General features: G+C 37.4%; 1 protein-coding gene across 1 annotated transcript in view; it reads right to left on the reverse strand.

The window, feature by feature from the left end:
- Window positions 1-5,416: 5,416 nt before the first annotated feature.
- The window catches only part of VWDE (von Willebrand factor D and EGF domains), a 36,240-nt gene continuing 14,708 nt past the window's right edge, over window positions 5,417-26,948 (reverse strand). The window contains exons 10-31 of the mRNA XM_057372135.1: window positions 24,869-25,142; window positions 24,579-24,787; window positions 23,205-24,142; window positions 21,897-22,033; window positions 18,999-19,154; window positions 18,297-18,401; window positions 17,858-17,972; window positions 16,307-16,557; window positions 15,967-16,186; window positions 15,363-15,500; window positions 14,716-14,778; window positions 12,560-13,258; window positions 12,135-12,230; window positions 11,951-12,046; window positions 11,344-11,439; window positions 10,036-10,131; window positions 9,618-9,713; window positions 9,018-9,113; window positions 8,823-8,918; window positions 7,453-7,548; window positions 6,791-6,894; window positions 5,417-5,662 (exon numbers count right to left, since the gene is read on the reverse strand). Coding sequence (XP_057228118.1) covers window positions 5,642-5,662; window positions 6,791-6,894; window positions 7,453-7,548; window positions 8,823-8,918; window positions 9,018-9,113; window positions 9,618-9,713; window positions 10,036-10,131; window positions 11,344-11,439; window positions 11,951-12,046; window positions 12,135-12,230; window positions 12,560-13,258; window positions 14,716-14,778; window positions 15,363-15,500; window positions 15,967-16,186; window positions 16,307-16,557; window positions 17,858-17,972; window positions 18,297-18,401; window positions 18,999-19,154; window positions 21,897-22,033; window positions 23,205-24,142; window positions 24,579-24,787; window positions 24,869-25,142 — 4,198 coding nt within the window. The 3' untranslated portion in view covers window positions 5,417-5,641. The remainder of the gene's footprint in view (window positions 5,663-6,790; window positions 6,895-7,452; window positions 7,549-8,822; window positions 8,919-9,017; window positions 9,114-9,617; window positions 9,714-10,035; window positions 10,132-11,343; window positions 11,440-11,950; window positions 12,047-12,134; window positions 12,231-12,559; window positions 13,259-14,715; window positions 14,779-15,362; window positions 15,501-15,966; window positions 16,187-16,306; window positions 16,558-17,857; window positions 17,973-18,296; window positions 18,402-18,998; window positions 19,155-21,896; window positions 22,034-23,204; window positions 24,143-24,578; window positions 24,788-24,868; window positions 25,143-26,948) is intronic.

A 26,948-nucleotide genomic window follows, 5' to 3' on the forward strand; every position in this document is an offset into this window, starting at 1 on the left:
CTTTTTGATTTTTCTCCCCTTTGACTAGACTTACTATGTTATATAGTTACATTTAAAAAAAAGCACATGAAACAAAAAGTCTTCAATTAAGATCATAAGAAGTGAATGTTAGTTCAAGTGTAATTTGCCTTCAATGAGACTAAACAGTTGCTAGAGGAAACTTGCAGGGTTTGCATCTTTCAGGAATATTACCAAATTGCAAAGCATCTTATTTAAATCATGGTTATCACTTTACGTCTACTTCCTGCCCCTCCCCCTAATCTGTTTTGGATCTCAATCAGCTAAACAGTACTTAAGAAAACCAAAGCAACCAACCACCCCCCATACTTGTTCAGACAATTCTGCTATTACTAATGATGTTCTGCTGTTACATTCTAAAAGCTTAATCCATGCTGATACTCTGAGAGTCCTTCTCTTGACTACTTCTACAGCCATAATATCTGATCATCTCTCAACTTCCGATTATTCTGATTATCTTCCTTATCCCAGTGGGACAGGGAAATGTGATTTTCTTCTGGATACATTGATAATTCTTTTCTATTCAAGAYTGTTGTTACAGGAGCAGTATAATGTGCAGCTACAAACTGCTTGTAAGGAAAAGCTGTGCCTGTCACAAATCAGGTGTGGAGGGTGTTGAGGCWTGTCTTCTGGAGGTGTTCCTATTTGGCTTCCTTTAGGTTTTGCAGCCTTTTGAATGGGCTGCAGATTGGACTGAGACTCCTCTGTTCATATCTCATTTGTGCTGTTGCTCAAATGCTGCAGTTGAGGAAGGTTTTGCCAAAACATGCAACTCGAATCAGTCAACTTTCCAAATGATGCTCAGAGCTTTTTTTTTTTTTTTTTTTTTTTTTTTTTTTTTTTTTTTGAGATATTGATTTTCTTCCAGATGAAACTGGAATCAGTTTTTTTGGGGGGAGAATTTTAGCTATGCATTACTTTAGTCCATTTGCTGGAACAATATTTGAATTGCCTATATACTCCCGTAGCAGAACATGGAGTTCTCATGGGCAGTGACTTATACAGACCTTTTTCTCCCGGGATTAGAAACCACTGAGCAAAGAGGCAAAGGTAATGGGGTCTTCTCAGTTGCCAATCTTCTGTACAAGAGAGAACCCAAACATCCAGAGGGCAATTGAAAGGCAATGGTGTAGTTCATGAGACTCCTGTTTCTGTTATGAGCCATTGCTTGTGTGGCATAGTTGAGCTTTCTCCTGCACTTGCTTTGGAGACTGTTGTCTTTGGTTCAGAGGAAGCCTGCTACAGAGATGTTGTGAAGGATTTCTTGCAGGGGCAGGGCACAACATAGGAGTAGTGCATGGATTTTGTGCTGCTTTTGCTGAGATAACACTGGCAATTTCACACCTGCTAGTGAAAAATGTGGTCCTCATGCATGGAACAAGACTATTTCATCAGTGGTTCTGAAGCAAGTTTGATGATGATGATAATGATGATGATGATGATGATGATGAAGTTCTGTCTCACAGTCCATTACATCATGCCATAATTTAGAAATTCAGGGGTTAGGTTGAATACCTTAGGTGACATACTGGTTGCAGGGAAATGAATGGTAAAAAAAATTACTTGCACTAGACCCAAAAGCGTAAATAATCAGAACTATGTAAATACAAAAAGGCATCATATCTCAGTATTATTCTGAAARAGACTGACTTATACTAGTAAAGACAAAAGTGACAGTAATAGTGACTAGATKCTGGAAGAGATATTGGCATTGTCAGGAGCAATAGACCAGGAGCAGTCATTGAGRGACCTGTAATTGGTGTTTCTGAGCAGGCCAAACCAAATGGTAATTTAAATAGTTTCCTGTTTAGAAATGATTGAAGTAAGCAGTAATTTGATGGCACACAATGCAATGGACTGTTTTCAGAACTACTTGAGTGTAGCACCATCTACTGGCTACAGGGTATTTTTTTTTTTTGGCTACAGGGTTTGCTTTTGAGAAATATTTCTTCTTACCATTCAATGAAATCTTAAGTGAGTTTAAAAGTGATTTTTCTAGTTAGTTAGAGTAGAACAGTCTTAGAATGTATTATTAATGACAAACAGTGTCCCCAGATTATTATTTCCACAGTTCAACATACAKTCACTAAAAGAACTGTCAGTAATTCTTGTCTTTTGTTTGTTTCCTGCTCGCTAGAGGATTGAACACACTAGATACAGCATGTAATTTTTGGAGATGGATGTGTCTTCCTGTGGGGAGCTAGTCATGCGTGCAGCTCAAAGGTCAAGGAAAGCAATACAGAACATGTTAGCGCCCTTATTCTGTAGAGCTGACTGTAACACCTCATACAGATACTCTGGTTTTCACTAAAACAACTGGAAAAATTTTAGGAGTATTGCACTGGTTGCATTTTTGATAGTCTGTCTTTCTAGAGCGTGCATGGAAAAAGGAGGTCTTTCTTCTCTTAAGTTTATCTGCGGGCACTTTTATGTTTTCTGCTCTAAGTGTTTCTGGCCAAGAATGGATTTACTTGGTTTAGCTGTRAATTATCATTTATTGGCTAAACTAAGCTATAGGAAGAAGTTGAGTAAAATGACCTGATACCAGCAAGTGACACTTTTATATGACTTCTAGTCATTAGTAAAACTTTTTAACCCCTACATTTGGGTTTGTATATGTACTCAGATGCCRTGTTTTTGGAATTTAAACTTTGGCTTTTTCCATTTGGACAAATAATGAAATGTGTGTAGCCWATTTGTCAAGTAGCTTCAGTTTGTATACCTAATTACTTAGGGTTTGTGCTGATTCTTTTTCATGAGTTTGATTTTGATAAATGGAAATGTTGACTTGTCTTCTCTGCCATAAAAAGATACAATTAACTTTTTTAACAAGAAAGAGCTTTCACATTGGGGGCCACTTGTGGTTTTATTTTTAAAATCATAGCCAGTGTGGCTATCTGTGGTATCTTCTGTGATACAAGYCCTTCCTTCTGGAAACATTAATTGTACTGAATTTTAAAGATCTTTTTGAGATYRGGGGCAAAAARTCAATGAGGACTTGGGAGAATTTCTGCTGGCCTGCAGAACGAACAGAGTTGTACAACCAGGTAGTGAATGGATGATGTACATAAGGTACCTTCCAGCACTCTTTAGGATCTAAAGAAACCATGCAAGAAGATTCAGTGAAGATACCAGTGTTCTGCATAGTGTGGTAAGAATCAATGCAAAATCTTCAGTTTAATACAAGCTGCCCTTCATTCCTTCAGAGTGGAACAGTGCCAACTCCAACCCTTCTCCCCACTCCAAAATCCCCTAACTCTTCTGGGCCTAATTTCAGGTTGCAATTCTAGCAGTTTGTTAACATCTGTACACAAGCCCTCTAYATGCTTCTGCATCTTGTTACACTGAGCAATTTTACTGCATTGTTGCCATRTGCTTTCTAATTACAGTGAATTCTGTTTCATGTGTATGATGAACAACGTAGTAACAAAATAATTTCAACTAATCACATAATTACTGGGCAGTTTTGAAGTAGCTATTTGGCATTTGGCACGTCCTAATTTTTCCGCACCATGTGCTTGCTGGAAAATAGCAAAAACAGCACAGCTTAGCACTGAGCATTTTTAGCTACTGTAGCAAAACTCTGGCTGTGCTTTTGTTCACACAGCTTGCATTTGGGAAATGTAAAAGAAATAATTTCTGTCTTTCAAAGCATTGAAAATAAATGGCAAATACTAACAGTTACGATAAAAAAAATCCCCTTTATTGTGCCTGAAATCCTGGAAATGCACATATATGTATGGATTAAGTTTTTGTGAAGGATATATGTATGGATTAAGTTTTTTAAGGATTGCACAAAGTCATTAATCAAAGTTCTATTAGCAGTGCTCCAGGCAGATGTTATCTTTTTTTTTTTGCACAGCACCTCTACAACTGAGACATGGAACAGCAGTGATTACAATATGAGATTCTGTGATATTGATGTGTTTTCACTTTAAAAATTTTTCCAGAACCACCTTAGGATGATTCAAACTATCATCCTGAGGCAGAAGTTCCAAGAGCTAGTCAGGTTTTGTTYATTGACATCTTTGTGAGGTGTGAGAAGGGAAATGGTCCAAGAGGAGTAGGTTTTAACTAATACAACAGTTCCCAGATAATCAGGTTATCAGCCACGTGGATACTTGATTGAAAGAAACTTATGGAAACACTTAAATTTAAAATGCAAGTGGGAAATTGGACATTTTTTAAATTCACCAATCAGGCACTTGGAAATCCAYCAGGTGTCATTCTGGAATGATGCTAACCTCTCAAAATGCTGGCTTACTTTCCAAAATAGCTTAAGAAGACTATCAAAAGGTGATGAGAAATGTAGGTGCAGAGCTGCTAACAGCTATGATTTGGCAATCAGCTTCCTAGAATGGCAGTAAATGGCAAAATTACCTCTGTTTTCTTTCTCTTCAGAATTAGAGTATATAAACTGAATATTTCTCAGGAGAACAGAAAGTCATGATGTTTATTTTTGGTTTAAAAAACCAATGCAGTAGACTTCAATGGCTTAGCTAAGGGRACGACTGTGTCTGTTACCAGAGCTCACTTTGTTATGGCAGGAACTGAAATGTCTTTCACAGTTTTAGGAGAAGATAGRCAGTCCCCTGTAGGCAACTTCAGAAAAACTGGAATTTTATTTTCTCAAAAACTATCTGGCAGCTGGTAGGTGCTAACAGTTCATTGGAGCAACAGATAATGATAAAGAAATCCTCTATGAAGTCTTTACAAATACTTTCTGATGTTATAAGGATGGATGGCATGACATACAACGAATTTCTCCTCTTATTAGTTGCTATTTTAAGATTCAGCATTACTGAAAGCATTGWTAAATTTCCCTAAGTGACTTGGGGACAAAATTTCCTTTTATTACTGACTGCCATTTTAGACAGGGACATAGAAGTCTTAGAGACACAGGAATAATTCAGTAGCTGGGTATTCAAAATTGTGGCTGTAATGAAATCAAAACAGAAAAAAATGGGATCTGGCTTCTAGCTGCAAAGGCTTGTCATAGATAAATCAGTCATTCTGCACCTAGCTGACTGTTAACAAGACAGGAGGCCTTGCCTTCATTGTTGGTAGCTCAGCCTCAGTTCAGGTTTCCCCCCTTCCTTGCTACTGGCTTGTCTTTATAACAAGACTCATGTAAATACAAAACAAAGAAATAGTTCTGCTTTTTCTTCTGTCCACAGCCAAATAATATGTATATTAACAATGCTTACAAACAGAATGGACCACTCACATGCACTGAAGTGCTGCCCTCCTTGCTAGAGTCACTCAGCAGCTGCTACAGTCTTGTTCCCTCAACAGAAATTCCATACATCCTCAAACAAACATCAACAAATGGCAGAATCTTGGGCTCAGTCCAGTAAAGATCTGCAAGTCTGTTGCAGCCAGTAAAGAGGCTGTGGGGCTTATGCATGAGGTAGCAAAAAATTRTAGAAACATATATATCTTTTAATGACTACAAGATGGTTGTTTTGAAGCTTGACAATATTTGTGACTAATACGAATCTTTTAAAATAAGGCTTTAGAATATTCCTTTCATTTAAATGAACACTGTAATTGCCTTCAACCCTTTTGCTATTTTCATGTCTCATACATCCATGCAGCGTTGCCACTGAATTGCCACACTTCTTCAACCATGATGTCTTTGTACCTTGGAGAGAGGAAAAAAAATATTAAAACCAGACTTTAATGATGCAACCCATTTTTATGATAAAGTTTATGAAACAATTTTAATGAATCTCTGCTTGCCTGATACACAGAAACACAACATTAACTTAAACTTGTGCATATAGGTTTTTTGTTTCCTTAAGGAAATGTGMCATTTTGATCAATATATGATGCAGCACTGTCTGACTGATCAACAATATATATTTTCYAGACTAAAAATACACTAACTCCATGCAGGACATATTTATGAAAACATTTAAATCAAAATTATTTCTGTCTTTGGGTCACATTTTGGAAATCCATATTGCAAACATTACAGTCTTATTGATGTAGGATGTGCAGTTTCATACTTTAATAATATGTTTAATAATATGCATTTCTTTGTTTCAATTGCTGAAACACATCTACCCCATCTCTCAATTCTGCTGGCACTAGAAACGTGTCTAAATGCACTGAAATTAAAAGATAAGAAACACCATATATGATGCAAGAAGAACAGAATGCTTTTACATCAGACATAAAAAAAAGTTAGTTTAACAAAATATTTAACTAAATTACTTCAGTGAGTGAGTGTCAGCACTCAAGCAAGGCAAACCAATAGAAAATTGCATGACAAAACAGAGAAATGGTCATCATTCCCTATGATACAAAAAAGTAAAGTTATTCCCAAGTTACACTTGGGGATAAGTCACATTTGTATAAAAAAAGGATGAACTGACTGGCAATGTAGTTAGTTGGGAAAAGATCAGGGCTTTACTTGATGCAAGCTGAGAAAGTCAGCTAAAATGGGGCCAGATGCTGAAAAAGAAAACAGTGGTTGTGAAGAGGATAGTTATCAATTCCTACTGCAYGACAAGAGACAATCAGCTTAATCTGAAACAAAGGAAGTTTTGTGTTCAGTGTTGAAAACAAATCTGTAAGTATGAGAAATTAAAAATTACTGGAATAGCTCTTAGGAATTTCATTAATTTTCCCTTGCTGCAGAACGAAAGGAAGCAATGAGACAAAATACACATTTGGCATATATCATGCTGYTTCATTGGACAAGGGTGGAATAGTTAGTTGACTCCCAAATCACTGTATTGTGATGGTGTCTTGACTCAACACGTACCTGAATTTTCTTCCCACAGAGGACTCCAGTATAACCTGGACGACAAGAACACATGTTGGGCAGTACACACTTGCCTCCAAACAGACACTTCTGGTYGCACACAGCTGAAACAGGAGAGGTACATATGTGGCTTTATTCGTGGACACACATTGGTGAAGGAAAAGTGGATGCTAACTCTCGATACTTATATATATATGTTTTCTTAGAGGAACTTGGAAGGTATTTTCACAGAGAAACACCCCTCAGTGTAAGGAGACTTAAAGGCCATGTAGAGCCAACAATGTTCTTACATCCATCCCATCCCCTTTTTGCTTTGATGCAGATGTAACATGAGAATGTAGCAAGGTTATGAAAAAGACTGAGCAAAGAACAAGAGTAAGGTGCTTTTTAGCACATCTGACTATTTCAAGCTACTGCAGTGRCCTCTGAGGGCTTGCAGCAGCAACAGCACTAGAGCAAGGCAACACATACTGCCATGGTCCCAGAGTGCCATCAGATCCTGGAGGGCTTCAGAAGGGGCAGAGCAAGCTCTACTCTTTATTCTGCCTTTGATGCAGACGTGGCTAAACTACAGCCAGGGTATGGGACTTCTGTGCGCTGCGTGTGGCTGAAGCGTTCTGAACTGGGCTGAAGGAAGAGGTCTGAGGTCACATCGTTCTTACGTGTTTGACACTGGATGCCTTCCCACTGTGGGGGACAGTGACAGGTACTCGGTCCAATACACTCCCCACCATTCTTACATTCCTGAAGACAGATTGCTGCACAAATATCATAACAAAACTTGGTTATATCCCATGTAGTTACATTGAGTTATTATTCACATTTCAGGATGCCCACAGGAGGGGGARTGCTTTTCATACACAAGAATCACATCATCCTCACTCAAATTACCATCTAAAACCAAAAGGATATTAAGAAGAGAGGCAACTAGAAACAAGAAGCCCTACAATCAAAACCCATATTGAGATATTTTGATGCATCACAGATTGCTACAAAACCCTGAAATACTGAATTAAATCAGCACCACTAAAGAGCTTTTTTCCAAATTTACCTTTCTAAAGCACATCTTGGTGAGAGATCKTTTGTGTCATGCAACTGATGAATCAGCTGATAAATATTTGATCCAATATTTGTTTATGAGACATTTGTCTGCACATTTGTCCCTGCTTATTAAGCTATGATCTATCCCACCATTATTTCCATTCATTTTTAGCTGACTATTTGATAATGAAATCTCTCTTCCACAGTGTTCAAGAATATCTCACCCCTGTACATACTGGTAGTATTTTTTAAAAAACAAAACAACCCCTTTCCAATAATTACAGAAAGTAATACAGGGAAATTTATTTTCCTCCATGCCACTAGATAGCTCATTGCCCACATCAGTTCTCAAACCTAGGATGGATACTATGACAGCCACTAACACTTAAGCTATGGGATTTCTACCAACCATCCTCATGCTGATTTTCATGCAGACTGTGCTATTATCCATGCTGACAACATTTATTTATGCACTATCAATRTCTCTATTAAGATATGTGACCCAGAGATGTGCAACCATTACAGTCCTATTTCTACCTGTCCTAAAGAGCTTGTGCCCATTGCACCTTTTATTCCCATCACTTCCAGCTGTTTCCAGTTTTCCAGTCTTTCACTGAACTTCTTTTTCTATTATATCTAGTTTTATATCCTAGAGCACAAGTTGTGTTTCTTCCACTTTTTTGACTCATCTCTTTGCAGAAATGCTGATGTCTCTTATTTAGACAAGAATTCAAAAAGAAACAAATAATATTTGCTATACGAGAATTTAACAGTTATTTTGGTCTCATGATTCAGCCTAAGAACTGCATGGTATTAATTCTCCATCCTAAATTTGGGTGCCACAATACTGACCACTATTTTTTCGATGTGTATATGTGTATATATTCTTAAGTTCTTTGGCCCTAGCTATGTATTACCTGAGTGGACAGAGTTGCCCTGAGTCATACATTATTTTAAGGTATGATTCTCCTGGTAACTGCAAGGTACTTACGAGTGTTGCATCTTTTCCCTCTCCATCCTGAAGGACAAGAGCAAACGTTTGGGCCTACACATCTGCCTCCATTCATACACCTTGGCTCACAGATACCTTAAAATCAAGAATATCTGCTGTTTAATACATTCCACTGATTACAGTGTAATCTGTTGGTTGTTTTTGGATCACAGAAAGATTTTAACACTGGCTTACTTTTTTCACATCTTCTGCCTGTGTACCCATCAGGACAAGTGCAGACATTATTTCTCATGCAATGACCACCATTCTTACAAGGTGGTCTGCAGACAGCTAAAAGATACAAAGGAAAAAGCTGTAATTTGCACTTTGTCTGACTTAGTGATAAACTTATAGGAAATAAGAGTGCAACACTAAGATTCTGACAGCTTGTATGGACATTCAGCACTATCAGGCCTACCTTGTAAAAATCATATAAATGATTTTTAAATATAAATCATATTGGTTCAAACATCAATARTAAAGACAAATTCAGATAGAAAGGGGTCAAGGATGGCAACTGTATGTGTACATGAGTATCCAGACCACACATAACATACAATAGAACTGGTTGGAAGCTGCTTAAATGTTGAATGGAATACTAGACTAATTTTGAGTCTTCATTCTCCTTGGACAGTTGTTGAATCAGCCAGAAAATCTAAAAAATAATGTAATCTCTGTTTTGCACCACTTCTCAGGTGCAAGACTTAATTGTTAATTTTGTGTCTTAATGTTTTCTCACRGATTTCCTCATAATGGCAACTAAGGAGTAGGGAAAATAAAAAAAGAAAATGTTACCATTCTGACAGCGGGCACCAAAGAATCCATGTGGACACAGGCAAACATCTGGCTTAGTACAGGAGCCACCATTGAGACACACAGGATTACACATTGCTGCAGAAACAGGGTCAGGAATAGTGGGAAGCATGACATCCAAAAAAAGTCTGAAAAATATGTTGTCTCTTTCAAGGAATCAAACAACTAAGATAACTGCAAGTAACATCATTTCCACAGAATTTTTATCCCAAATTAATGGATCACTATGACTTCCCAGAGGTGCTTCTGGATGACATGCAGAGACACAAGGGAGTGTAGGGGTTCTGCAGCAGTGAGCATCTGCCCATTGCTGCCACCTGAGCCACACAGTTCCAAATTTTGAACTCTGGGGGGTCCAATGGACACTCTCCCAGGAACATGGAAGTTGCAGGAGTGTTACCTGTACTGCAGGTAGGTCCGTACCACCCAGGTTTACACTGGCAGRTGTCAGGAGTGAGACATTCACCACCATTTTCACAGTGTCTGCTGCAAACCACTGCCATCCAAGAAGTTGGGCAAAAACATCAGAGAAGGCAGAGAAGGAGACAGGGAGAGTGGGAGAACATGAAAATGATAAGTTACAAATTATGCTTCACTTGTTTTTCAGTTCTTTCCMAAAAAWTAACACTGGGAATAACATACAATTCCACTAGCCAAAGAGGAATTGCTGAACAGAATAATCCAGTCTCAAACCCATAACAGCTAACACCGAATGGTAAAGGTAAATAAAATGTCTTTTCAAGCAAATAGCCATTAAAAAATCTAAACCAAATGGGAAAGGCAATACTAATAGACCAATGGACCATGTTACATGGTGCAAGTGAAGCTGCATGCACACAGTGACACAAGATGACAAAGATATTAAAATATCATGGCTGGGGAAAACCAGCCATGAATCACTTATTCAGGAAAGCATCTCATTCTCTTTAGTACTGCTTCACAAAGAGCAGCTTCTTTTTGTTGCAATTGAAACTAGAACAAGGAAAACTGAAAACCCAAAGTCCTGGGATCTGGAGAGGAGACAAATGTAGGACTTTCTGAATTCAGGGTCAATAATGCAATGGTGAATTCACATTCAGGTGAATYATATATAAGCAGCATGTCTACATTTGGACTCTTGGAAGGATAAAAATTACCTGTATAAAATTTACCCAAAATTTGGAGTTGCCAAATTGCTGCAAGTACAATTTGAAATACAAAAGCCAATTTATGTGAGATGAAGTAATTCCCATCTTTCAGCTATGATCACAGCAAATTKTTCAATTTTCAGGCCAGGTAAAAAGAAAAAGACATCATACTGTGGCTCTGAATTCAATTTTCCCATATCCCAGTCTTTCTGACACACCATTCACTGACACCAACTTCTGAATGTACCCCAGTATCTAGCCAGTCTGAGCTGATAGAATTTAAAAAGCTTCCAGGAAAAATGAAACATCTGTGGTTTTAGTATCACACAATGTACTCAATTTTTCCCTGCTTGAGAATCATAARTAATAAACTATTTGCAACTTTTATRGTGCATTATGTTTTCAAAGTTATGTGCAAATATTACCTGATGTACAAAAAGCCCAAGACTCTTCAAAGAGGCACAGGTATTATGTCATTTGCTAGCATTAGAGAGAAAGCATGAAAAATTTAAACCCCAATTTGCTTTCTTTCTCCTGAAGAACAGGAAAAACGCTATTTTTCTCTTATCTCTTTTGCTTACTTGTATCGCATCTTGGTCCCACAAAACCATACGGGCAGGTGCAGAGGTTTCTGGCCAAGCATGTGCCTCCATTTTGACACGGTGGTTTACAGTGTGCTGCAGATACAGAATTATGTTGTTCATGAAATCACCTCTAGAAAGATTCATGGACTGGTTATGCTTTATAGAAAAGGAAATGTTAATAACTGACAGTGAGCAAAAAATAACTGGAAATAAAGGAAATACGTGCAATGCCTTTTGACAAGGGCAAGTGATTTCAGTAGCAGTATGAAGTCCCAACTGCAATGGTCACCCTGAAGAAAAGAAAGCTGACACAATTTCCAGACAATGCTTCCCACTCTTCAGAAGTGTTTAGCTTAGAGGCAACTGCATTCACTGATGAACTGCTCTACTTACTAAAAGCTAATTTTAGGAATATCCAATCATAAGCAATATTTACCATGTATATCAAAAAAATCAGGATCTATACCAATATGTAACTCAAGAGTTCTGTTAAAGTGACAATAAAATGAACACACCTTTTTGCTGTCAGACGAACAGTCATGGGAGTTGCTCACAGCATCCTTTGGGTAGRTATGGATTTAAAAGCAAAAGCTACTATATTTACCTTCCTCGCAAGTGGAGCCACTGTATCCTGGCAAACACTCACAGACGTTGGGCTTTGTGCACTTGCCATGGTTCTTGCAATCAGGTCTGCATACAGCTGTACAAAAAAAAAATCTGCAGCACTCTGGAAATCACTAATTTGTGCATTTAAGTTACCACAGGCAAAATTAACATGCCATACTCACCAGCCAGACAGTTATAACCAGYGTAACCAGGCTTGCATTTACAAATATTGGGTGCCACACACTCCATATTTTTGCCACATGGTTGTCTACACCTTGCTGAAAGGCAATTAAGAAAGCAAAGAAAGGAGTAAGGGAAATTAAAGTGCCATTTCAGCACAATGTGTCTCATCTCATGTCGTGAACAAATCACAGAATCCACTATATCCCTACCCATAAATGGGGAGTCCCAGACACATCAGAAAAGTATTTTTAAGTACAGCCAAAGAACTAAAAGCCTGGAGGCTATGCCAATATTAATAATGAAAGTGAGAAAATTCAATACACCACACTTTCCACTGATTATACAGTAAMAATATACTTTCAAGTTACAAAGACATCTCAATATTCTTTTCTTCAAAGCATTTATGTGCAGTTATTTGTAATACCTCTGCAAGTGAAGCCATCTCCGTAATAACCGTAAGGACAACGACCACACTTGGCGCTTCCATCCTGACTTGGCTCACAGGATACGCCAGGAAAACAGGGTAAATCAGAACAGGTCACTGCTTTAGGAATCACTGTTTCACTCAGTTGTTCAGGAAGCATTTTTGGTGGGACGGTGGCTTCAGCAAGGGCAAAAGGTAAATGACTCAGTTTATGYTTAGCTAACAGGTGCAGAACTCTCTGAGCATTTCCACCTTTGAATGCTTTGTTTGGGAAAGAATGTCCTTTGCTTACACCTGCTCTGCTGCTAGGGGAAGTCTGCCTGCTGGTCTCAAAATAGCTGGAGGTCTCAAAATAGCTGGAGGCCTCAGCTTGTGCCCTTGTTTTCTTCTCAGATGATACAGCATGGCTGCTTGAAGACACAGTCATTACAGCATGTACTGAAGAACTGTTTTCTGTGTCAGCAATGTGACCACTGATGGTGCTCAGAGCATTAGCAATGTTTCCAGTAACCACAGGTTGTACAAAAGCACTGCTCTGAGAAGCAGGTGCCTTCCAGGCAGTGATTGCTTTTGCTGTGGAGGCTGGTGGCTTGCTGCTACTGACCATTTCTGGAGAAATAAATCTCTTTGGGACATCTGTTGAACTGGGAATATAACTTGATGTGCTTAAAACCTTCTCAAAGGATGATGGCTGAAAACCTGCAGTATGTTAAAAGAAAGCGGGGAGAAATATGTGAATACCATCAGACTCTTCCTTTTGAGGGAGGGCAATATTTTCTGAACAGATAAACATACAGCCCACTCATTCTGTGCTTCAGGAAGTCTCTCCTTGTGCTATRTGAGAATGTAAGTACACAGTAGAACCCACTGACAGAATTAGAGAAGATCAAGGTATTCTGACTATGACTTTTCTCATGGCCTTTTCTTGGCTAGAAGATAAGGAGAAAGCACCATTTATATGAGGCACACAGAAGAGATTTTCCCATATTAGGTCAATAAATAAATTTACTGCCAGAGCAGATTATCAGCTCCTTACACTGCTTTCAACTAGGTAACTGAAGGAATTTAAAGAAAAGATATTGCATATGGTTCATCAGGGTGTCTAAGCACTAGAAGCAGAGATGATAAATCCACAAGTACGTAGATGCTTATACAAACTGATACAAACCATGGACAGTATTCTAGGTGAATAAGCCATCAACTTGTAGCAAAAGTATTACCATGTTTTAGTCTCCAAACTTTTAAATCAATTTTCTAAACGTTTCTACATGGGTTTTAGTAGTGGGATGTTTTGACTGTTTAATAAACATCAGAGACTGACCCAGTCTCTCACTGAAAAGAGTGCAAAATTAATGATAAGTTCTTCATATTCTGACCAGGGAAAGTGTGTGGTTTGTGGAAAGGAGTACAGCACTGTGATCCCAGACTGGTAGACTACTGCATATGCAGTGTTAGCATTATGGAGCAGAGGCATGAAACCCTAACCCATTTATAATTASAAAATGGTCTACAAAATATTAACCTTTACTGAGTCGTATTAAAGTGTGGTCTCCACTGCTGAAAAGAAAACCATTTTGCAGCTGATGAAGAATTATCCAGCACTGGCASTGCAGTGACAGAGTCTTCATTTTCCCCCAACAACAATTCAGAGATAAAGGGAAAAGACCCTCGAGAATTGCCCGCAAAGAAACCCCCAGCAGGCACAGACCTGGAAATGCCAGCACCTGCATTTACAGGGTTTAGAAATAAAGACATTCACTTGTTTTCATTCACATATCCTTCACCTTTCCTTTGAGTTAAAGGAGGAAAATGGCATTCAACATAATGCCATAAACTTTTGCTTATCTCATATAACAGATGTCCCTATCCCCATGTTACCTATTTTATGTCACTGGTTAGTCACAAAAACAAAAGGCAACCGTAAGAGTGTCATATATCACACTGTTCATAAAATGACTTGAMTGACCTAAGGGATTTGTTGATATTGACATTTCAGTCTCATTTTTTCAGATCAGAATGCAACTCCAGTAATTAATAAATTGTGTCAAACTGAAAAATAAAGTGAATAGCATAAAACTGACTGGAACCTTTATTTGCCAGCTATTTTCTTATCAGTATGTGAATCAGAAATTCCATTTTCTTCATGAAAAAATCACCTTTATTTCCTCCAACTTCTCCTGTGGAATCCTTTCTTTCAACATCARTGTCTTCAAAGCTTTCTGAAAAGATGTGAAGGCCCATTAGTAGTGCACAGAGGTAGCTACGTTTGCTTAAATTTAAATAAATTACAAACAGAATTAAAGTTTTACTACACAAAAACAACTCAAAATTCAGAAAGCATATAAAAATTGAGAAATGTTTCTTAAAAGTTTTTTAACAGAGTACTTTAAAAATACAAGTTATTCAGTAATTGTATGTAAATGAATGCTTGGAACTGCCTTGATTAGGGTAAATAGTCCTATGTTAATTAACCTAATAGAGATATATTTTTCAATAACTTATTAATAAATTTTGATATTATGAAAATTAAGAAAAATGTAAAAAATATATTTAATTGTATTCTACTCTGATGTAAAAAAATGAGAGTGTGGTTTGTATCTGTTTTTTTCTACACTGGAAAAAGTGTTTTACAGTTGTGTTGACCCAGTGCAGTCTGATGTTGCCATCAGCAGAGACACAGCCCTGCTTTGCTGAGTGCTGAAAAGAGTTCTAATTTATTGTTGGAAACATGAAGCACAATCAAAGATATTTTATCTCAATGACAATTAGACAATAGCATTGTCTGAAAATTAAATAATTTTACCATGACATGACTTCCCGTCTCCTTGCAGATTATTTGGGCATGGACCACAATAGTAAGAACCAAAAGTATTGAAGCAAAATACTCCAGGGAAGCAAGGATTSGATGCACATTCATCAACATCTTCTTGACAATTTTTACCTGTATTGAAATACAGATTTAATTTTTTTGATAATATTGTGTCACTGGACTTTGATGGTGTGTTTAAAATATGCAATGTATGCAAGTGCTGAAATAAAAAATAAATGCAATAAAGCATTTCAGCACACCTAATAAGAACAGCTAATCAGGTTTGCTTATTGCAGAACATGGAGAAGACGGGCTATGGGGACTACATGTTTATCTCAYGTATTTCTACATGTTGCTGAATTTACCTTTGCAGACAAAAACAATGGAAATTAGCTTTCATAATGAACTAAAATAAACAACCATTATAGTCATGCAAGAAAAATCCTGAAGTAAGTCATATATCTGTACCACAAGTCCATTAAATTTCTTCGTAATGTAAGTTATTTACAGTGAAAAATTAAAAAAGGAAATTGTGGATATAAAAACACCTATTCATCACTAAAAATGATAAATGCATGTAAATAAAGTAACAATTTACCTTGAAGTTCGTGTGGACATTCACAGTAATAGCTGTTTATTCCATCCACACATCTGCCAATACCACACTGGTTAAGTTTACAGTCATCAGTATTCACTTGACAGAGATCACCTTCAAATCCAGCCACACACACACAAAGATATCTTCCACTTCCAGGTGGGAAATTAATGTTTGTCACACACGAGCCATTATTTAGGCAATCACATGATTTTACACTGACCTACAAGACACGCCCAATAAGACAGTTTTCTTTTTTTTTTAATGAACTAGCAATGAGGTCTGTAAATAAGTATCTTAAGCAATTTATTAGTAGGTGTTATTTTACTGTAATATTCATTACCTCTATTTCAACCTTAGTTGTTGCATTGCAGTCATCTGTCAAAGAAAATGTTAATTTATGCAGATTCATTGACACAGCTTTCCACACAAGGAGACCTGATGGGGAAAGACTGGCACCTTCTGGACCAGAATCCAATGTGAAATGAACAGCAGAGCCTTCTGCATCTGAAGCCAAAAACTGATACACAAAGTCTTCTCCAAAAAACGTCTGTAGTGTACCCTGAGAAGTTTCAAGCACCGGAGGCYGGTTATCTGTAAGAAAGGAGGTATTTTCCTCTTTTGAGCAAAAGCTTAAATATACTTATTAAAATTAAAAGCAACGTTTCTTTCTACTACATAAAACACAGGCATTTATTTCTCTTGAATTCTAATGTCATTCGAATGGCACAGGAAAAATACTTGATATTTTCAATACGAGTGAGTGACTGCTCCAAGCAGGAATCCACCCACAGTGACAAAAAACATGGAGGGAGAAGGTGGCATAATCAGTGTCTGCTAAATCCTATCCTTTTTCTGGCATCATCCTCCTTGCAGAAGAGGCTGTGTTCCCTARCATTGGAGCGTTGCCTCTGGATTACATTCTGTTCTCATTTCTGACTTTGGCAGTGTTRAGCTCCAGTCCATAACGCGTCTCTAACATGGAAATCCCTTGACTCCCTGCTGTATGAGTTTCATTTCATTGCTTTCATTCACGACTCATCCTTTTGGAACAGGAGGCTTGGTCAGCACAAGTCTGACCTGGGACAAATTCACCAAGACAGGCACCAGAAGTCCCAATCAGACAGGACCTTTCCTAATCAAGGCAGAGTCTTGACTTCATGAGTCTTTCACGCATGAAGACACTGATGAAATGTGTGGATTTGCAATGTTATGGACTTGGGTTGGCAGGACAAGCTGGATGATTAATATTAAAGTTCTCAGAAACATTCTATTTGATGAAGGGAGCAATATGCATATCCAAAGACTCAAATCTGAACCAAAAGAGCTAARACTTCTAGGTCAGAACTTTGTACTACAGAGAAGGAAAGTGAAAAATTTAGATTTAGCTGTCCCCTTTATAGTATGGTTTCTAAGTGGACTGAAGTAAAACAGTCTTGGATACACTTTCAAGTATTTAGGCCATATACATTTGCCATCGTGCAAATGATGCACATATATTAAGTGGCTAATAAATATGACATCATTTAATTCAGTTTGTGATCYCCACTTGTTTGTTATCAGAGTAATTCATTGAAAAATACCTGKTACACCTTTAAGTTGAAGACAACCATATGTGGATGTAGCTGTGCTAAATATCAAGACTCCAAAGTGYTAATTGGACTGAAAGTTGTTAATTTTCACTAGTTATTTTTAACAGCTACTGCAGGAGAKTCAGCAAAAGAAAATTAAAATATTACATGTATGGTCTGGAAAGGAAAATATAATTTTCAGAAACTAACAGAAATGTCACACACYTACCTTGTTAAACTTTAAACATCACTATTGCCAGAAATTTAAGAACTTAGCAGACTTTCAGCTTCTAGGTATTTAAAAAGAACTATTTAGAACTTACTTTCAACAACTGACCAGGTTAATTTTGATAAGTCAGGTCTGCACACTAGGCAAGGGCTGGTTGGATTTGTGTCTCCTTCACCGTAACAGAGTCCATTTATGTTGCATGTTTTCTCCTTTCAGAGAAATGAAAATGTGATTCATTACTGTTTTTGGTTATCAAACTGGTTATGAATTTGTAAAGTGTCAAATAAAAGCTAATCATTCTGCACTTCCAGTAAACAACTAAGCTTGATTTTAAATCTAAACAACTGACAGTATGTTTGGTTTTATTTGGTTATATAAAGTGCTTTTTTTACATTTAAAATTGCCTTCTATTTCTGTGCACTGAAAATCCCTGTTGGAAACAAGAACAGGGTATGTTCTGCTAATYTGTCTAGATTTTTTTTCCTACATGAAAATATGCACATTTTCATAATAGAGAGTAGTGAAACACATACCTTTAATGTACATAACCCAGATTCTTCTGGTTCACATGCCTGGCAAGCTCCATCATATAATATCATTGTTTTAGAGTTGCTATAAACAAATCCATCATTAGAAATCTGCAAGGTGAAYGGTAAAAATGGATTAACTGATACAGGTATAAATATGTCACCCCTGTTGTCTCCTAGCATAAGCTGCCACTCATTAATAGACAACTACMTGCAGGTAATTAAACTCTCACAAGAGTCATCAGAAATCTAATCAAACCTGCCAATGAGTCTAGGCAGATTTTGACCACACGCAGATGTCTACTTTAAGGTAAATTGAATTCTATGTAGGCTCTGTTGACCTTATCAACCCCATCAGTGTGACAGCTCAGATATCTGCTCACACAGGGATTTGTACATGAGGCTGAGCTCAACTCAATTCTACCAAAGATGGATTCAAGGTCATTTGACATACTTTTGGGTAACTAYCTGTYCTTTCACTTCTACTCTTGAAGAATRTAGGACCCAGGTAGTATCTACAAGCCCCCTTAGAGGAGAACATTGTCAAATGACACTCAACACATAAGCTTAGGTRACAAAACTGAGACTCCAAGTTAAGCAAGCTGACTTCTCCCTTTAGTACCATTAAATAAAGGATAATATGTCTATGATCTATTTTCATCTTAATAGGAGTATTTGCAAGTGAATATTTGAAATTTCTGTGAGTACCTTTATTTGCCATCTGGCAATGGGGTTATCATCAACCACATCCATGACATCAGACTGCTGGACATCATTTGGTAACTGGCAGTCGACAGTCCTGGCATCTTGGAAGGCAGCTGGCATAGTTAGAGGTTCTCCAGGAATCCATTGTCTATCGATATACTGAATGTTAAGACAGAAAATTTGTTTTTCACTGAAATACGTCATGAAAACATTTTTACCAAAGAACTCCCCATGTATGGCATAGTGTTTGAACAAGTCTAATGTCTCTGGATTAGGATGCAGTGGCAAAAAATTAGGTGATATTATTTGCACACAYAGATTTTTATCTAAGCCTGCTACCGTGCAAGAATAGGCAGAGAAATCTTTCCTGACCCAGTTCCTCTGGCACTGCATGGCCAAGGACAAACAGTTCTTATAGCTGGAAAGAAACAGGAGGGTGAAGCCCTTGGTGACCCTCAAACACCACTGATCTGACGTGAAAGTGCCTCTGTTCCACTCCATCCCTGCTCCCATGTGAGGACAGGCTTCAGTCAAARGAACAGATAAGGGTTTTGGCAGGGCTCAGGAATCATTCTGGGTGCTGGGGCAATACTGGCTTTTGGCCATTTAGCCATTGTWAAAAGCAATAGATTGTTCAGTAGAACAAGGCACCATTGACCTGCAGACTATTCTTCTACAGACTATTCTTCTAAACTGCTGTGAGGACAAGGCATCTGAGGATCCATTTTAAGAGTTCAAGAAAACAGAATAAGGGTGATAATGCTTTTTGACTGAAGTTTTGATGTGGAAGTAGGGATAAATATGGAAAATTAAAAAAAATTAGATGAAGTAAGAATCCAGGCAGACTAACAATCAAGAGAATAGCAAGCAAAAAGAATTTTGAGCTTGACTAGTTTTTACTGAGCTGGCATATCTTTTTAGCTACTGGAGTCAATCAAGACATTTATTCAATCTCAATCCACACATGCAGAGTTATCAGCTCTATATTCCTTGCCTCTTTTTTTTTAACAAATAAAATAAACACTTTTGCTAAAAAGACATATGTGTTACTTCTGTTCCAACCAAACTTTTTTTTTTCTTTTAACCTATACTCAGTTAAGGAATTTACAGCAAGGATAAGTATAAAAGCYAAATATTTCTAAATATGTAATTTTGAGAGCATTTAGTACTGTGACCTTTGAAATGTGATACAGTCTACTTCTCCAGAAATCTTTTGTAACTAGCTGGAGGCTAGTTCAGCTAATTTTTTCATAAACAGTTTAACCTTTCAAAAACCAATTAAAAAGCCTTCAGATCTATAAGCATTCCAGCTCATAAGGTTCATAGAAATTGGAGCTCAATGTAAAACAGAAGGAAATAAAACCATATTTTTGTTTTGCAGAGGTTAAACACACTCTCATCCTTTACATTTAAATTCTGCACTGCTGTAATCATAGGTTCCTGGCCAAGCCTGTACCAAGTATCTACCTAAATTGGATAAGACAGCCCAGGAACAACAGATTTAACATTTCAAAAATGAAAACATTGAAAAGAAAAATAAATTCTAAATTCTATCAAAATGCCTCTTCTACAAAATGTTGATCATTTCAGTTCAATCTTAAAATATGTGCAGCTCTAMACTGTTGCAAATCCACTGACATTTCTTTAAAGTCACTATTACTCCAGCCTGAAAAACTAAACAAAACAAAACAGTACACAAACTTCCTTTCTTTTCTATTCTCAAGGTAGAAATTTGCAGCTTTCTCCTCAACTGCACCTAACAGCGGTAAAATGACTCTTGCCGGTGAGCAGATCATCACTAAAAGTGACTAATAAGGAAGTTTTTATGTTGGGAGCCAAACACAACACCACCAAGAGAGATTTCAGATTATTTTGCCATGAGTTAAAACTGAGACATTWCAAATTGTGATAAGCGAACTCCCTATAATTGTCTTACTGTGAGCTTGGTCTAAAAGTGTTTTAATCTAATGGGAGTGTAGACTTACTCTCRACAATCATTTCTAGCCCACTTGAGTGGATACATGTTGAGTTTCACAAAWATCTATAGCCAGCATTGTTTAATCCATCAAAATAATTCCAGCATCTGCTGAAAATAGCTACAGGAACCTTCTGCCACAAAATTACCATTGAATGCTTCCCCTTTTGCCAGCTCTCACTCCCTCCATCATCACACCAATGAAACACAGTTTTACTTTTAGCCTTTTTTCTCATGTCTAACATGACATAAAAACTTGAAATTCATGATCATTTGTTCCAGGCTAGAACTTGTAAATTGCTTATATATTTGCCTTGAACAATTTTAAAAGTATGAGCAACAACGCTCTCTCTACACAAATTCCCCTTAAATTGACAGTGAAACATTTTTTAATCTCCTGTTCAAACATGACATATATTATTAAATAGCCATGGTATTCTACCTCAGGGAAATGGACAACATTATCRGAAACGCCTTTATCTTTTCCTAATAGATTTATTATGTTTATAAAAGGCGATTTCAAGCATTATATTTGAGACAGAAATCTAGTAATGGCTTTAACCTTGCTGTCCTTTTTCAAAGGAGTGGTACTTCAATTCCTCTCCATAAGCACTTAAAAATACAGCGATGTACTGGCTGTTACTAATAGGGCTGCCCTTGCCCTTTTCTGATGGATAGCTGTTCTATGCTGTTATCTCCTTCCCAGCTGCTGAACATTCCCATTATGTTTTGTATTTCTCTTATCGTGRAGGAAATGGCAATCTTGCAAAGTCTTGAGTGTTTGCTGCAAAGTGCTGAGTGCCTTTGCTTTTAGCTTCCACTAAAGCACTGGGACGTACCCACATCAATGAATAATATGTTTGACATTTTGTCCCTCGTTCTCTAAGAAGTTTAAAATGTAATTGTCACTATGCAGGGAGACCTACTTGCAGCTTGATGATTTCACATTTCAGATTCAATGAGTCCCTGAAGCCATGTCCAAAAGCTCTCACTGATGTGCAGTCATACTGTCGAATATCACACAGCCCACCATTCTCCAGCTCTGTAATTTCTGGAGCCTGGTCTTGGAAGTAGAGATTAGACAATAAATGCTTGTGTGTGAACTCATTCATATGCATTTACATTATGCAATATGTTTATTTTTCTATCCAACCATGACAACGATATAAACAAAAAAATCCGGACGCAGCAGATGGGAGCATAAACAGAAAGATTTTACATTGTTAAACTGAATCTTAAATTTAAAGCTAGGCTTCTGTCTTCTCTTGGAACCTGAGTGTCATGAAGCAGAGAAAATTCAGCTGATAACAAGCACTTGTGAATACATGCTTTACTTTCTTAACTATGGTTCCTCCCCACACTTCCAGAATAAAACTGAAATTAAACTAAGGTCTTAGAAATAAGAACTGAAAAAGATATAGTTATGCAACAATTTACATAGGGATTTTTTTTGTTAAAAACGAAACAAAAATATCTCAGATGGAAGTTATTTCAGAAAATTAACTGACAGATTAGAACACGCAAAAATAGTTTTTATTAAGTAAAATCACCTTATTTTATTCCTGTTTAAGTCAAATATTTTCTTTTTATTTTCTATTGTCTTTCTCTATTTGTTCTTAAATAAGTCACTAAAAGAAAAACACCATTGCAAACAAAAATGTGAATTTATATTACAATAATTTATTTTGAAATAATCTCAACTTTTGTAGTAGTGTTCATATTTTTCCAGTGCAATTGTTTAACTGATTTTTTAGTGAATATCTTACCGTCTGAAAATGAAGAAAAACCTTCCCAGCACTATTTGCTGTAACTCTTTTTTTTTTTTCCGCCATCAATTCTACTCTGATTCCATCTAACAGTGCTTACAGAGATGTAATATCACCAAAGAGAAAAAGCCCACACAGAGCTACTAAAGAGGATCACATAAACTATACAAGTCTAGAGAAGGGATGGAAGTGGCATATTTTCCCTGAAGATAGAATGTGCACACATTGCCAATCCTTGGGGCTATGCTCTGCATTGCAAACTGACTTTTTAAATCTGACATATTAGAAACTAAGCTCTTGTTTTGTGCATGGAAAAAAGAAAATAAGCATAGCTGTAGTAAACTGGAACTTAATAACTGAGAACCCTTGCCCATGTACAAAAGCAGGAGAGAAAGACAGCAAAACAAACACACATTGCACAAACATTGAGATCATTATTGAAACAAATCTCATTTTCCCCCCACTTACCCGATRGCACGCTGCAGTCATAGGAGCTGTAGCCTTGAAAACAGGCACAGCCCCATTCTGTGCATTCCCCATTCCCATTGCAGAGACTGGGACACTTCAAAGCAGTAAGYAGGCTCTCAACCGACTCTTCAAGCTCCTGTGGGTTGTAATATATTTCTTCTAAAATTCTTTTCTCACATTCGTTCTCCAGAAGAGCTAAGGAAGCTTCTGCCCAACGGAGGTCGTCTTTCAGCAGCAAATCCTTTATGCACATATCGACAGCATCCCCTGTTCTCCGGCCAAGGAGGGCACCACAGGACCTTCCTATGCTGGAATTAGCTACTGCCTGCTGGCACAGGAACAAAGCACTAGATTCAGTGAGGCCTGAAGGTGTTGGCCAAGAAGGAAGGAATGTTTGGTCTGTGTCAGTGRCATGGTCCTCTGGGAAAAAATAGCTATATCCCTCTAAATCTGTTTGGCTGAGACTTTGGAAGAGGAATACCGGATGGTATTCGTAATAATTTTGGCGCTTCCCTCTACTGTAATGGTGAGAATTTCTCCTAATGTCTAMGTTTCCTTCTCTTTCTGTACCAATATTTCCCACTGAGGYGGCAGAGTTTACTAGTGATGCTTTGTGAAGCTTGGTTTGATTATTCTGCWTTTGCAGAAGTGTAGATGAATCCATTTCATGTACAGATGAACGTTTCTTTAAGCCTCTGACAAGATCAACAGGACCAAGATACTCAGCAGTGACATCCAGTCCTGGTATCAAGGAAAGAAATCTACCATTTTCACTTTCTTTACAAGAGAGAGGAAGCTCTGATTGAGTAATTGTCTCCAGTTTGTTTACTGGTTGATAAAATCTGGCATCTTCAAGTGCACAGTCACAGAAGACAATTTTTCTAGAAGATGTTAAAGAAGCCGGGGTTTTGTCAAACAAGCTCTCTCCTGGTAAAATTCTAGTGAAGAAAGAAAAAGATTAAACTGCATCATCTGAACTATTTTCTTTGTGTTACTGAAGTATTAACTTTTTTTTGTTCTCRTTTCATAGTTCTACAGCATAGGTCACTGAATCTGCAGCACACAGCTATATTCAAACACCAGTTAAAACAAAAAACCTCAGGAGTAACTCATAAAAGAATTGAGATCAGTGGATCTTGATATTTTGTTCCAAAGCTAATCAAACTAATCTTACATTATAGTACTTAAGTATTTATTTGGCAATTCTGTTTCAATTTTCTCTTAAATTAATTATGGAATGTAATGATGACATTCTAACATGAACTTAAAAACTTAAGGAGATCTTTTATTATATTGACAAGTTTTTAAGAGTGGGAAGGAAAGGTAGAACCAAAAATGATGAAACTTGATTTATCAACAGAAGCATTTTGTTACCTCCATTCCTTAATGAAAGCRAAGGGAACATTAGCATGGTTTGGGATTTCCATCCCACTCGCWGTGTGATAGTCATTCTCTGCACTTCCATCAAAGGTGCCACAGAGTCCCACTGTGTGTCTGTAATCTGAACTGGGGGCCCGAAGAGTTATGCTCATTCCCCATTCACTCACATCAGCACGAACGAAAGCTCCAGAAGAAAACAAAACCTAGAAATAGATTGAAGACAGCCTMATGAGAAACATGTTTTTTTAATTTACTTATTCAGTATGCAATTATTTACCACTTACTGTTACTTTTCTTCCCAGATAGGATTCAGTGATTCTGACATTGCTTCCTGTTGTGTCTCTGTTTATCACAGATAAGTGTGGCTGTGACTCATGGAGCTGACCACTGCACATGTCAAATGCAATTATATCATTTCCTTCCTTAGCAACAAAACCACAGTTGCAYGATGCTGGGTAATGAAGACTTCCACAGTCCCACTGGCGAACATGAACTTCAAAATCTCGAGATGTACTCTTATATAGAACAAATGTTCCTGTTTTAAAATTGTCATAAACTCTGGAATGAAAAGAATAGAGTGTGGCATCACTTTGAAATAACTGCATCACTACATGTCAGCAACTTTATTTTCAAACAGATTTCTAATATTTGGTGAACTTTGATATTGAAACTCATTTTCCTGAGTCAGAAAAAGAGTACAGCCCTCAAACCAAAACACAGCTTTATCCTGAGCAAACTCCATCATATTCCTCTGTGCAGCTCTAAATTAAAAAAAAAAAAAATTAAACGTATTTTTACAGCAGAAAAAAAGGACCCTGAGTGGAACATATATAAACAATGGCTGTGATGGAAACATAAGCATGAAGCTTCCGCCATTCTTTGATTGTTTTTTTTAACAAAGCATATGGAGGGTACTTCTCAACCTTTGTATTTCTACAAGAGTACACCTATGCAGCAAGAGCAATAAGATGCATAGCARTGTGCATGTGGGGGCAGCTGCTGAAAACTGCACAAGTACCCTTGACAAAATGGTTTAGAAAATCACATCCCTCTAAAAAGGTCTGCTTTATCAAGATTGAGATGCGGAGTGCTTATTCCCAATGATTATTTAAGATGAAAACCATAAATAGCAACTTGCCTTTTTTTCCTTAGGGTTAGCCATCTGTCCCCTGAAGCAAGGTTAAAATAGCCAATTTAATGATTCAGTAGCAAGAAGAACAAAAAAAGAAAAAAAAGGAAAAACAAAAAGAAACCCCCCAAACTTTTGCTGTAAGTTTAATAGCCTCTTGGCTATAAATGGCATTTGACAGTTAATTGTAGACTGGCAATTTGCTTTGTGTATAATGGGMCAGCAGACAAACTGCAGATGGCTGCACTACCGGGACTGCGTTTTAGATTGTCCGTAACTCAGTGCAGACCGTTCATTTTCTCTTTGTTTCCTTGGTTTGTAAAATAAGGTAGCAACGTAATTTATCCTTAAAAAGAAAGTTCTTTCACTGCAGCATCATGCTGCCAGACAGGTCACACTGCAGTAAAACACTGAGCAAGCTTGATCACAATGCATCCATGGTTAAAATGCCCAGTTAAGACAYCCCTGTAATTCCACTGAAGGAGAAACTGCAGAATCAGGATAACCCCATTGCCTTTCTTAGTAGTAGCAGCCACAGTTCTAYCAGGGAACCAATCAAAACTTCTATTTCCCCTTCTGTTATCACACGTGGGCTGAACATCCGTATTTGGATGCAATATCCTCTTCTTCTCACCCTGCCACTTAAAGAAATGTGCTTCTACTGAACGAAGAATATAAAACTCCCAAGTGTGGAGTTGGTGTTTGTTCAGATATCTTTTGTGAATCAGAAACACCTTGAAAGAAAGAAGCACACCCGAACCAGTGGTGGCCAAGTGTTTTCACTTCAAAAGGAGGCCAGTGATGTGCAAGTGACAGCAGCAAATAAGTTGCTTTCAATGCCACTAGGAAATACAGCAAAATGCTATGCAGACAGCAAACAGCTTCCAGTAATTTGATCCTTACAAGGACTCAGATACTGACACACACAAACAGGGAAACTACGCTGCTGTTTGGAAACCCTTTTGTATAAAAGTCTTGCCTAATCAATCATTTTATCATGGTTCATATTTAATATATGAACATTTTTTTCTTTCATAGTCAAGAGATTGCACAACTACCACTCCTTTTGTCCATTTGCTTCATTCTCTTGCCACAACCCCAAAATCTCACTTTAGAAATGTAAATATAATAAACCTCATCATGGCTGGCAAACTTTTATGAACTAAGGCACATTTATCCTTACTGTCAAAACAAATAARTAAAACAYTCAGTGCAGTTGCAGGAAACTACARTTG

Source organism: Malurus melanocephalus, unplaced genomic scaffold, assembly GCF_030028575.1.
Source record: "Malurus melanocephalus ecotype Western Australia unplaced genomic scaffold, MMel_1.1 scaffold_164, whole genome shotgun sequence".
Classification (NCBI taxonomy): domain Eukaryota; kingdom Metazoa; phylum Chordata; class Aves; order Passeriformes; family Maluridae; genus Malurus; species Malurus melanocephalus.